Source organism: Ambystoma mexicanum, chromosome 10 (assembly GCF_040938575.1).
Source record: "Ambystoma mexicanum isolate Mex_15411 chromosome 10, UKY_AmexF1_1, whole genome shotgun sequence".
Lineage (NCBI taxonomy): Eukaryota > Metazoa > Chordata > Amphibia > Caudata > Ambystomatidae > Ambystoma > Ambystoma mexicanum.
Genome location: NC_090932.1, coordinates 1,495,896,168 through 1,495,910,035, shown reverse-complemented (window position 1 = coordinate 1,495,910,035; position 13,868 = coordinate 1,495,896,168). Strand labels below are relative to the sequence as shown.

General features: G+C 51.0%; 1 protein-coding gene across 2 annotated transcripts in view; it reads right to left on the bottom strand.

The window, feature by feature from the left end:
• Positions 1 to 13,868, bottom strand: part of KNTC1 (kinetochore associated 1) — a 2,501,313-nt gene that overhangs the window by 591,330 nt on the left and 1,896,115 nt on the right. For both annotated transcript variants that reach the window (XM_069619627.1, XM_069619628.1), the window contains exon 53: positions 9,516 to 9,565. In XM_069619627.1, coding sequence (XP_069475728.1) covers positions 9,516 to 9,565 — 50 coding nt within the window. The remainder of the gene's footprint in view (positions 1 to 9,515; positions 9,566 to 13,868) is intronic.

Here is a 13,868-nt window from a genome sequence, read left to right as displayed (position 1 = left end):
CCACGGTTATATAAGATAACCGCGGTAGAAATTTAGGGTAGATACCACTGCCACCAGCCATGTCTAAATGTTAAAAGAGCAAAACAATGCTTTAGGAGGTACAGATAAAAAGAGTTAAGAGTTAACCCTCCCAGCACTCCATGTAAGATGGTGTGTACTGGATCTGTGGTTAAATGTGACTAAGTAAAGTTAATGGTAACTTTACCCTTTTCTGGGGGACGGTAGTCACCTCAGAAATGGAGTCGGGGGGAGTCTGAATGACAACCCTGTGCCACTGCACAGAAGGTGCTGTGTGACACACACAAAGTGGTGTACTCCAGAGCCCACCATCACAAAAACATGTCACAACACATAGCAAAATACCAGTAAGAGTGGGGGAAAAGCTCACACTCTTACCAAGTAGAAAGAAACAACTCCAGAGATCCAGCAAAGCTGCTAAGGGACTCACTAGGTAAGGGAAATTAGCCATGAAATGAGAATTCTCCCTAACACTATGTCTGCCCCATCTCTATTTAATCTTATGAGACTTTAAAACCATGCAAGATTTGGCGCAAGTGGTCTGGTGCACTGCTCTCACTTGTATTTATAGTGGCATTGAGTTTGTGTCACCTCATTAGACCACTGCAAGCCTGTGCTTTATAATTAGGATGAATATAAGATTGGTTTAAATAGAATTTACAACCTTGTGAAACATAGGTAGGGAGAAGCTCAGTGAAGTACACATCAACTTTACCTTACAATTCCTATATTTGAAGCCATGTTAATGTGCTATTATAATTTGGATTGGAGAAGCAGAAATTAAGAAACTGAACTGTCTTGATTTTGGAAACTGGAAGTTTGACCTCTTGGATGTTCGAAGTCAAGCTTATATATTGCTACCTCTGTATTTGAGAAACTTAAGAAAGGAACAAGTTACTTACCTGTAACTGTTGTTCTCCAGCATGGGTCTGGCATGGATTCACATGCTCATGAATATCCCCCTCGTCAGGCTGGGAATCCTCGGTAATGAAAAAATCAGTATCAGTTTCGTTTCTGATCTGTCCTTCTTAGTAACCAATCACTGATCTCTGGGTAATACTGCCCCCAGCCAATGACTGCCCCCTACCAAAGCCCCGCCTCTGGCAGCCATCCTCAGATCTGGTAGCACGTAAAGTGGCAGTATGACCAAGTGAAGAGCCGCAGAGGGGTAGGCGGGAGGGGTCGCATGTGAATCCATGCCAGACCCATGCTGGAGTACAACAGTTACAGGTAAGTAACTTGTTCCTTCTCCAGCATAGGTCTGGCATGGATTCACATGCTCATGAATAAAAGAATACATAGCAGTACACACATGCACAACCACGGGAGGTGGCAACAGGCTCAACATTAAGCAATACAACAACTCAACATTAAGCATCTCTTACCTTCTCACCAGGCTCACCTTAAGCGAACAGGTTGCGCAGCACTGCTTGGCCAACCCTGGACTCCTCCCTGGAGTCCCGATCGACGCAGTAGAATCTTGTGAAGGTGTTCGTCGACCTCCACGTAGCAGCCCTGCAGATGTCCAGCAGGGGCACACCAGACAGGAACGCCGTGGTAGCAGCGATTGCTCTGGTCGAATGGGCTCTCGGACGGCCGGGCAGCGGTCGGTTTGCCAACCGGTGACAGTGCATGATGCAGCCGGGGAGCCATCTGGAAATTGAAGTCTTCGAGAGAGCCTTCCCTTGATTCACAGTCCCAAAGTTCACAAACAGCTGTGACGTCTTCCGAAAACTCTTTGTGCGGTCCAGGTAGAACTTCAGCTCTAGCTACATCCAGCGAGTGCAAAGTCCTCTCGGCCGTTGTCAAAGGCGACAGGAAGAAAACTGGTAACACCAAGGGCTCGTTCAGGCGGAAGTCCGACGGCACCTTGGGCATGAAGGAGGGGTGCGTCCTCAGCACCACCCTCGTGTCGTGCAAAGTCAAGTATGGATGCTTGCAAGATAGGGCCTGGATCTCTCCCACTCGTCGTGCGGAGGTGATGGCCACGAGGAACGCTGTCTTCCACGACAGGAACTTCCAAGGCGCCGAATGCATAGGCTCGAATGGGGCCCCCCATGAGCCTGGTCAGCACCACATTAAGCTCCCACGCCGGGGCCGGAGCCTTCACCGGCGGGAACGATCGAATAGTCCCTTCATAAATTCCTTCACGAGGCGATGAGACCACAAGGACGCCCGTCCCGTAGTCCTGGTATATCGGGAGATGGCGGCCAGATGTATTTTGATGGAGGCGTGAGCCAGTCCAGCTTTGGCCAGCGACAGTAGGTACGGCAGTACTTGAGGGGCTGTAATCCGCAGAGGGTTAATCTTCTGTGCACGGCACCAGACAGAGAACCTCTTCCACTTATGTCCGTAGCACTTGAGAGCTGAGGACGCCCTGGCTTTTGCAAGAACCTCTCTGCAGTCAGCCGGGATATCCTACCCTCCAAACTCTAGTGCTGCAGGAGCCAGGCCTGCAAGCTCAGCGACTCTGGGTCGTGATGAAGAATGGCGCCTCCTTCTCTGGAGAGAAGATCCGCGTCCGCCGGCAGCTTGACTGGTGGGGACGTTGACAAGTCCAGAAGGTCCGGGAACCAGATCTGCCTCGGCCACGCTGGTGCGACGAGGATCATTCTGCACCTGGACTTCTTGAGCTGGTTGATGAGACGGAGCAGCAACGGCAACAGAGGGAACGCATATAGAAACAGGCCGTCCCAAGGGAACGAGAAAGCATCGCCCATGCTCCTCGGCTGCGGGAACCTGCTGGCGAACCTCTGGCACTTGGAGTTCGTCGTTGTCGTGAAAAGGTCAATCCGGGGTTTGCCCCATCTTCGAAAGAGCTGATCCACCTGGTCCTGATGTAGTTCCCACTCGAGGCACGAGCGCAGCTATCTGCTGAGTGAGTCGGCGATGGTGTTTTTTATTCCTGCCAAGTGTAAGGGAACCCGAAACATCCCCTGGTCGACGGCCCAGTGCCACAGATCCTGGGCCTCCTTAGATAGGGCTGGGGATCTGGTGCCTCCCTGCTTCCATATGTAGAAAATTGTGGTGGTGTTGTCGGTGAAGATCCTCACCACTTTGTCCTTGAGGGACGGAGGAACGACTTGAGTGCCCAGAACACTGCTCGAAGCTCCAGAATTTTGATGCGTAGAGACCTCTACTCCGGGAGCCAAAGGCCTCTTGCGTGGAGATCTCCGGTGTGGGCCCCCCCAACCCTCCAGGGAGGCATCTGTCGTCACCGTCTCCTGAAATGCCAGGGTCTGTAAGTCCGTGCCTGCTGTGAGGTGCGCACGGGTACCCCACCATAGGATCGCCCGACGGAACTCCTCGTCGAGAACGATCCTGTCTTCGAAGCAGCCCGTCGCCTGAAACCAGCGGGCGTCGAGGAACTCCTGTAGCGGACGCATCCGAAGTCTGCAAAGGGGTACAAAGTAGATGCATGAGGACATCATCCCGAGGAGGGACTTGATGGACCTCACCCTGGCCACGTCCGTGGCTAGCAGGCGTTGCACCTTGCCCAAAATGGCCTTCGTCCTCTCCTCCGACGGGGAGGCCAATTGCCCCACTGTATCGAGCTTTGCTCCCAGAAACAGTGCTACTTGCGACGGAACCAGATGGGATTTGGGGTAGTTGATGGCGAATCCCAGTTCCGTGAGCAGCCCGACGGTCCTCGCTGTGTGTTCGACGGCAAGTTCTCTTGTCCTTGCATGGATTAGCCAGTCGTCCAGGTAGGGGTAGACGTGGATCCCCTGCAGGCGCAGCTGCACCCCCACTGGTGCCAGGCACTTGGTGAATATGCTGGGTGCCGACTTTAAACCGAACGGCAGGGCTCTGAATTAGTAGTGGCGTCCCTGAACCACGAACCTGAGAAACTTTGTGTCCTTTTAGAATGGGGATGTGGAAGTAAGCATCCTCCATGTCCAACGACGATAGGAAGTCGCCCTCCTCCAGCTGACCCAGCACGTGCTGGAGGGTGACCATCCTGAATTTCTGTGCCTTGATGTACTTGTTTAACCGACGCAGGTCCAGGATGGGGCGCCAACCACCTGTCTTCTTTTTGACGAGGAAGTACCTTGAGTACACTCCGGAGCCCCGGATCCTCCTGGGGACGAGCTTGATGGCACCTTTCTTGAGCATCGCCCTTACTGCCAACAGCAGTTGAGGGATGCGATTCTCCTTCCTGGCCATGGGAGGAATGCGAGGACACTTCTTTTGGAATTCCAGCGAGTGCCCGTTGGCTAGGGTGTCCAGCACCCAACGGTCGGTGGAGATGGACTCCCACACGCTGACAAACTTCATCAGCCGGCCTCCCACCGGGGTGCTTCGGTGGGGGCCCCGACGCTCCAGCCGGTTCAGTCCTGCTTGGAGGAGGCCTTGCCGCCTTGGCCTCCTTGACGATGACAGCGGGATCCTCCTTGCTTGCCGCGACCTCTGTAGGCCTCCTGGGACGAGGAGCGGGCCGCCTGGCGGTATGTAGAAGAGCCACTGCTGGATGCCTTGGAGGCACCCTGTCTGCCTCCAGAGCTCGGAAAGGGCCATCGTTGTTGAAGTACCCCTAGGGCCCGGGCCGTCTCCGAGTCGGTCTTGATGGCCTGGAGCGACTCATCCACCGTCATCCCAAAAAGGTTGCTGCCGTCGAACGCATATCCAACACTCTGGTCTGAACGTCCTGGTGGAAGTCCGTCGTCTTGAGCCACCCTCGTCGTCGTAGGCAAACCCCGTTGCCAATCTGGCGAAATCCGGTATCGGCAATGTCCGTTGCCACCGTTATGGCGTGATCCGACGCCACCTCGCCTTCCTGACGAATCTGTAGGGCTTCCGCTCTCTTGTCGTCCGGCAGGAAGTTCAGCAGGGGAGCCAACTTGAACCAAAGCTCCCTGTCGTAACGGGCCACGATCGCTAAGGGATTGGCCGCCTTAATTGTCGTCGCCGCCGACAAAATGACCCGTCGTCCCATGGAGTCCAACCTCTTGCCCTCGCTTTCCGGCGGGGAAGTGGAAGTTGATGCTGCCGCACCCGCTGCCTTCTTCTTGGCCGCTGCCGAGACGACCGAGTCCAGCGTAGGCTGGGCCCTGAGGCACAAGGGGGCGGTGTCGGGGACCCGGTACTACTTCTTGTACCTGTCCCTCTTGGCGGGCGTCGTAGAAGGGTTCTTGAGGACAGCCAGCCCTTCGTCCCAGATGTCGTCGAGCAACGGCACTGCCAGGACCGTCTTTCTCTTGGCCTCCCGTCGTTGATAAAGAAAGCCTTCCTTCTTCTGTTCCTCCGGGCAGAGTTGGAAGAGCTCGGACGCCCTGGCTATCATGGCGTGAAAGGAGCCAATTTCGTTGGGCGGTGATCCCCGAGGGGGAGGCGATGAAGGAATGTCTGTCGTATCATCGCCACCGTCGTCGTCCATCCCCGTATCCGTCGCCATATCATCCCGAGGGTCAGGCGAGGGGTCCACAGGCCTTGTGGGCACAAAGGGCGGAGCGGGATGGACTCTCCTCCGCTTGTTCGGAGGGGCTTCCCGACGGCCCTGGCTCAGGATCCTCCGTCGGGGTCTGTGGTAACCTCGTCCTTATCTCAGTACATAAGGATTGGATTGCCAACAAAATGGCCGCCGAGCTATCCTGAGGCTCTGGCAATGGCTGCGACGGGAGGGACGGTTGCTCCACCGGGCTTTCGTCGTCGTCGCCATCCTCGCTATCTTCGATCTCCTCAGCAGGATCCTTCCCCTGGGATCGAACTTTCTCGAACCTCTTGTTGAGGCCCTTCACGGTTTCCACCAGATCCTCCTCAGAGGCTGATTCCGAGTCTGTAATGGCCACCACCCCCACCCCTCTTTTTCCGCCGGGGTCGTCAAGGGGGTCTTAACGATGGGCTGGAAAGAGGATTCCCTCCACGGTGGCAGGGATACTCTGGGCCCAGAGGCTGTCTCCACTGGCGTAGTCTCAGCCGGCTTCACCAGGGCCGCAGCGACCACTTCGATAGAGGCCTTTGCCGGCTGGATCAAAGCCCTCACCACCTTAGGTGCGTCCTGGGCCTTCACCTTGGGGGAAGGGTCAGCGCCTCGCTCCCCCTCGGGTCCCTTCGAGATCGACCGGGGCCGCTCCAGCAGCTTACCCGGGTTCTCGGACTTCCTCTTCCCCGAACCAGAGTGCTGGCTCGTGGTTGAACGTGCCGGGGAAGTCACGCCCTACCCGAACGCAGCAAAAACTCGAGCTAAAGCACGAGGACTCCCAACACTTGAACGTGCGGTAAAAATCCGAGGATGGCTGCCAGAGGTGGGGCTTAGGGAGAGGGCAGTGATTGGCTGGGGGCAGTATGACCCAGAGATCAGTGATTGGTTACTATTAAGAAAGACAGATCAGAAACAAAACTGATTTTTTCTTTACCGAGGATTCCCAGCCTGACGACGGGGAATATTCATGAGCATGTGAATCCATGCCAGACCCCATGCTGGAGAACTTAACTGTATTGATTTTGAAAACCAGATCAAAGTGTATTTTAAATCCAGCTTATGGGTTGCTGCATCGTTGTCAAAGAAACAGAAGATAAAAAGGATATTATCCGCTTTGAGAGCTGACAATTTATGACAAGAAGTCCCAGGCTGGATAGTCCCAGACGAGTGGATTGTATCCATGTTGAAAGTTAAAACGTTTTGAAATTCATAGAGATGGAAACTCCAACTCAGGAGGTGTCTTGAAGAACTGTGTCATTTTGGGAACAAGAAAGTGTAGAAGTTTAAACTCTTGGGGCAAAGAGACCACGACTTGGGAGGTGTCCCAGGGAACTGATTTATTTTGAAGCAAAAATGTTTGAACTCGTGGTGAAGGGAATCCCCATACTTTGAAAACTATTTTAACGTGGGGAAGCTGATCCGAAGCCAAGAGCTGGAAGAAGCTCTGAACTTTCTTATTTAACACTATTCTTTTGAGACCAAGATACATCCCTACACATTGTATACAGTTATTTGTGAGGGCAAGTATAGGTTTTGGACACAGACGTAAGCTGGACATCCTGATACGGACAATCCCTAGTTGTCTTTCGGTAGGGAAAAACCCATTTTAGCATAGGGCAAGTTAGGCCTTACTCAATCCTACCTTTATATTAAATAAAGTCTACTTTGAGTACAAAGTTGAATCTGTTGTCTGTGTCTTGCTTCATCTTGCCTTCACACAGTTAACACATCGCTTGAAACCCGACGCTTTGGTAATGGACATGGTGGCGAACCACCTCCAATTTAGTTAAAAAACAAAAGAGAAATCAAGTCGATCATATCGAATTCGGCAGAGTTCTTCCTATTCAGCAGCATGCCGAGCGTGCAGAAAAAAGGAACTGAGGTATGGGGTTGCAGTGACAAGTGTCACGTGGAGTCAAGATAGGTTGACTGACAAGTTGAGGCGCACTACGTCCCCTGTCGAATCGTTTTACGAGCAGCTGACAATGGAAGGGATATCTATCTGATGAGGCATCTGCAGGAGAAAAGCAATCCATTGAAAAGTTGACACTTCTTTCACCAACACCCATTGGCTCCATCCCAAAAGGGACTGAATCCCTATCCTCATCAAAGATGGTCCTCACTGACAAAGAATTCGCTCTTAAATACGGTAAGAAAAACGGATCCATCATTTGCCGTCAATGTAACCACTCCAAAGGGGCCTCTCGATACTGACGCCTAGAGGGCCATCAGCACTGTGGTCAGCTTCGAATGTCAAGGTCGAGCCAGACGGCATAAGTCCCAACGCAGCAACCATGGCACCGGAATCTCAGGGCGCAGCTGCTTCCTTAATAGCCTGAGGCATCGAGGCCAGAGACGTACCAGCTGTGGCTTTCTCAAACATCTGAAGCCTTTGATTCTGAAACGCTTCATCCTGAATCTTCGGATTCATGTACCGACAAGAACTGCACTACTGCTCAACGGCCCCAAGACAACACACAAATGTTGTGATGGTCCTAGATGGACATTTACAGGTGCAATCCTTGCAGCATTTAAACCCAATGTTTTAAGGACTGACATACCAGCATCATGGATACCAAACATTTCAGTCACAAAAAGGTTGCGTTCCAAACAGCGTGTTGAGCGTGTGGAAAGAAGGGTGTGAGGGCATAGTGACGTGATATATATAGCACCAACGTTGGGTCCGATGTTGAGGAGTGGCACGGTTGAGACATGACGAAGTCGAGGACGAAATCGAGCTGCATTACGCACCATGCGAAAATATTTCCGTGCAGCCGTCGCTGGATGGGTTATCGGTCAGATGAGAAATGTGCGGGAGAATACCAATCCATTAAAACACTAATTACACAATGGGGTAAATAAAGGGTACAAGAGACTAAGAAGCATCAGGCAAATCAAATCTGCCTCGTAGTACTTTCCTATTGTTATAGGTATGCATCAGTGAATTCTAAAAACGTATGATAGGGTTTTCCACTATGTCAGTGTTTTCCTTACTTATCAAACACAAAAAATCACTTCGGGCATCGTGAAATGCAGGAGTGTAGATCATGGGCTCCAGGATTAAAATAACTCATTCCGATTTATCTGGTGAGTCACGTCGAATGGACACAGTTTATGACTATCTGAAACAATTTCCAGATAAAAAGCTAACGAACGTATAGTAAGATACACTTGAGGACTCAGTGTGAATAACAAATGTCGCTATTGTAAAAATACAGTCGAGATTGAAACTTTGAAGCACTGGGTTATTTCTTGCCCAGCATTAACTGAGAGGCATACCATCTTCTTCAATCACTTATTGACTGACTTTCAAAAAGGAGGATATGGAGGCATGTTGGTCAACATTGATTGCAGGGAAAAAATTCACTCACGTGATTGCGAAGGCAACATTTCTAAAACCCTTACTTGTTGACTCATAACGGAACACACAGTCCAGATATTAGCACCTAATCTTGGAGTTCATCGTGAACATTGGAAAACAATGGATGATAGAATTGTTATTTGAAATACGTTGTTCTGTTGGATTAGATTTTATAACGATACATGTAGATGTTTTGTGCGTGTGGTGTGTCGATGTGATTTGATTGATCGCACGTCTAGTTCTTATTTCGGTTGGTTAAGTGTTTGTCGTTAGACTGTTCTTTTTTAGTCAGTTTGCAAATTATAATTTAAATGCAAAAAAAATAAAGAAATGACCATTTACATGAATAAATAACAAATAGTTTACTTTAGCATACCAAATGCATCATTCACTCGAACTTTAATAGGAAACTGCAGTCACATGGTAATATATTAGGAATGGTTTTGACTGCATATCTGTATTACACATGAACCCCAGCACTAACAAATACCCTGCTTAGAATAGCGTTTAAGTAACTCCCCCAATGCAGTCTATACAATTGGAAATATAACAAAATTCCAATCAAATTACATACAGTTACAAAAAGCAAGAGGTTATATTAAGAATCCGGTAGCCTGGCAATCTGTGCCCCATTTCAATTTATTATAAAACTTTAATACGTAGAAAAGACAAAAAGACTTGGGACCAAAGCAATACTTCAAATTCGGTACGTACCTGCGGAGATCTTCATCCTCTTGAATGTCGCCAAAAAAATCTTGGGCACTCTTTTTTCCAAAAGAAAATTAAACAAGTGTTTAGATTTCAGTATTCAACAAAGAGACCATCTCGCCTAAGTGTTAAAGCCTTCAAATGCAGAAAAAATATAAGTTACTCACCGTAGTGAATAATGTACTACTAGTCCATAGTCCCCTTGCCTCCAAACTGAATGGGCGTCCCTCGCTAGGGAGGGCAAACAGAACCTTTTTCACCAGAAAGAACCTTCACCTGACTCTGCCCATCGGCGCCACTCCTCAGTCCCCATTGATGCGTCGACAATATTACCATGGACTAATGACACCAGTTTTATTATGGGGGAGGATAGTGGGACGTATGAAGGGGGACTATGGACTAGGAGTATGTTAGTCACGACGGAGATTAACTTATAATTACTCCTATGTCTCGTCCCCTTTCCTTCATACTGCATGGGTGATTACAACTGAATGTAGCCCCAGGGTGGAGAGGTGACCCTCCTTAAGAAAACAAGCTCCTTGTTACTGCCTGTCCGAAAGCTGCGTCTGACCTAGAGCCGGCATCCAAACAGTAGTGCTTGCAGAAGTACGAAGCAGTGCCCCACGTGGCCGCCTGGCTGATGATCTGCCAAGGGATGTGCCTCTGAAATGCGACCACTGTGGCCTTGGCTCGGACAGCATGGGCATGCATGTTCGCTGGAAGAGGTTTGTGCTGCCCCTCATATGCCTCCTTGAATGCTGAAACCATCCATCTTGCGATAGAGGCCATGGAAGCCTGGTAACCTGGCCTTGACCCCCCGAAGGGAGAGCCTCCGACTGGCGGAAGCTTTTGGTCCTGTCCAGATAGAATTTCAGAGCACGCCTGACATCAAGACAGTGCAAGACCCTTTGAGCATCGTCCTTCGGATCCACAAAGAAAGTAGGTAACACCATATCCTCATTTAAATGGAAAGAGGAGACCACTTTAGGTAAGAACGCGTGATGCGTTCGAAGGACCACCTTATCCCTGTGAAAAGTAGTGTACGGTTCCGAAGCCACCAGTGCCTGGATTTCGCTAACCCTACGTGCAGACGTGAGACCCACCAAGAGAGCTGTTTTAATAGTGACAAGCCGGATGTCCACGGATGCCATTGGTTAAAAATGTTTGTGTACCAGGGCGCCCAACACTACATTGAGGTCCCACATCGTGTGTGGTTTCTTGACAGGCGTGTAGAGCCTGATGAGGCCCGCCAGATGTTGCTTAACCACTGGGTTGGAGGAGGAGAAAACATCCTCCTCCGAGTTCCGGTAGGCTCCTATGGCCGCCAGATAGGTACGGCATGTGTCTACTTGCACTCCTGAGTGTGTGAGGTGCGCAGAGAAGGATTGCACATTATCCAACATGCAAGTAACCTCCTTAAATTCTGCCCAGTGGCAAAACCTAGTCCATTTGCTGTGGTACTGGTTGCTAGTAGCATCGCTCCTAGCACCCTGAATGATGTCTAGATTATGCAAAAAAAAGGGAGTTCTGGGAGTCTCTCTACCAGCAAAAATGCAGCCCATTGACCTGTTCTTGGGTGGATGGCCCCTGGGAGAGTCTCAACCATGTCTTTAGCTCACTGTCCCTTTCACAGAGAAGAAATATCCATGCATATCAGGTCAATGGGCTGTGTTCGTGCTGGTAGAGAGACTCCCAGAACCCCCTTTGTTTTGATGTCTAGATTAGCCTGTGACAGACACAGATACTTTAGTGTGACATGCTCAGGAACCACGCTGCGAGGGCTAACTTCTGCGGGGCGGGGTGAATGACCCTGTCTCCCTTCTGCGATAGAAGGCGAGCTGGGCCCAATGGCAGGTGAATGGGAGGCTTGTCCGAGAGGCTGAGCAGCTCCAAGAACCATGGTCTCGCAGGCCACCAAGGAGCTATCAGAATGATGCTGAAGTGACGTGATTACCTTATCTTGCAAATCACCCTGTTAACCAGGGGAGTGGGAGGAATGCGTATGCTGGCATGCTGTTCCACTGTAACTGCAAGGCCTTGCCCAGGGAGCCAGGGCCCTGTCCCTGGCCAAGATGCAAACCGAGTGCATTTCTTGTTGTACCAGGTGGCGAAAAGATCCACCTTAGGGTGGCCCCATCTGCTGAAGATCCCCAGCAGGACCTGGTAGTTAAATTGCCATTCATAATTGTCTGCTCCCAGTCTGCTGAGCCCATCTGCCTCCAGTTTGGACTGCCCCGGGAAGTGGATTGCACTCAAGTAAATGTTGTTCTCCAGCTCCCACTCCCAAATGCTGACCACTAGGCTGCAGAGAGGAGAGTGCCACCCTGCTTGTTGATGTAATACATGCTGGTGGAATTGCCTGTTTGAATGAGTATCATCTTGCCACTGATAAGTGGCAGAAAAGCTTTGAGAGCAAGCCAGATAGCTTTTAGCTCTAGCCAATTGACATAGGCCTCCTGCTCCTGGAGGGAGCAGACTCAATGGATGCTGTGGTTGTCCAGGGTAGCCCCCCAGCCTTCCAAGGAGGAATCTGTGGTGATGGTCGCTTGCAGTTCTGCTTGAAGGGCCTGCCTGTCCGCAGGGTGCAGCCTGTGGACCACCAGACAAGGTCTTGGTGGAAAAAGGGAGGAAGGCTGACAAGCTTCGCTTGGGAGCCCCATTTCCGATTCCATGAAGCTACGAAGTGCAGCTGCAATCTCCTCATTTGGAGTCTCGTGTGAGGCACTACCAGTAGGAATGCCACCATGATACCCAAGATATACTGGTACCACCATGCTGTGGTCATCTCTATGTAGAGAAAATGACCTGTGGCCCTCTTGATGGCTGTGATGTTGGCCTCCAAGGGGAAATCTCTCTGAGCTTGTGTCCCAAAGGCCCAGTAAAGTTAGGCTCTGCATAAGCTGCAGCTGTGACTTCTTGAGATTGATGGAAAATCCCAGTTCGTTGAGTGAGTTCATAAAGGCAGAGGAAGTGTGGGAAACCAACTCTGGGGATCTCGGCCTGACAAGCTAGTCGTCCGGGTACAGGTAGACATGGTGACCTTGGGCCCTGAGAAGGGCTGCCACTGGATTCATAAGTCTGGTAAAGACCCTGGGGGCTGAGTTGAGCCGAAGAGTAGAACCTTGTATTGGAAATGGAAGCCCATGATCCTGAACCGTAGAAAGGACCATTGAGGCTGCCAAATTGGGACGAGTAGATGCGCGTCCTTCAGATCCAGGGAGCACATCCAGTCTCCCCATGCACAGTGTCTCCGCAATCAGGGCTGGCGTAACCATCTTGAAATTTTGAAGAGGGAGGGAGAGGTTCAGGGTGGAAAGGTCCAACACAACTCAGGCAAGCCTGGTGGTTCTTTTGTATGGCGAAAATCCTGGAGTAGAAGCCCAAGCCCCGCTGGGAGGCTGGGACCTCTTCCACTGCCTGCCTCTCTACGAGCGAACGGATTTCCACCAACAGAGTTGTTGTCCCAATCTGTGGGAGTGGAGGGGAGGAGAGAGGAATTGGTAGATGGTAACCTGTAGACACTACGGAGAGGGTCCAGGGGTACACGAACCTCTGACGCCAAGCGTGTGTGTGAAGGGCAGGCCTGCCCCCCACCAGAGACACTTGGATCCGAAGGGACGCGTCATGTTGTCTTTCGCTCTGAGGCTGGGGCAGAGAAGAGGGACTGAAAGAATCCCTTGCTCCCACCCCACCTCCTGCTACTTGCGTCGGTGTGGACTCAGAAATCGATCAGGCTGTCTCAACATCCGTTCCTGGAAGCCCCGGAACCCAGCAAAGGCCAGTCCCTTGTTGGAGCGTTGATGCGACTGGGGATAGGCCTTGGGCGTGGCCTTCGTTAGGATAAAGACTTTGCATTCTGGGAACTGCTTTTCATATCATCTAGCTCCTCATCGGTGGTGGAATGAAAGGTCCAATATGCATTCCTGGACGTCCGCGTTGAACTTGGTAGCCCTTAGCCAGGCAGTCATTCTCATGTCCATGGCGATGGAGATGGCACAGCCTGAGGTGTCAATGTGCGCCACAGTGTATTCCATGATGTCCTGGGCCACCATTTTAGCTTCTGCCAGCCCCGCCTTGAAATGTGCCTGGCTCTGCACCGGAAGGTCTGAAAGGAAGTCAGCTATTTCCCACCAAAACCTCCGATTAACGGCTGCCAGCATAGCATCTGCGTTGGATTGACGAAGGTGCAGTGAGGCGTTGGAATAGACCTTCTTTCCATAAGCCTCCAAGATCTTCTCCTCCTTGCCTAGAAGCACCAAAGATGAGGTGGCAGAGCACGACTGAGGCTTGGAGTAGAGTGATGCTGCAGCGATCACCGAAGAGTGTGCAGACAGCAAGAGTGGATCACCCTCCAATTGC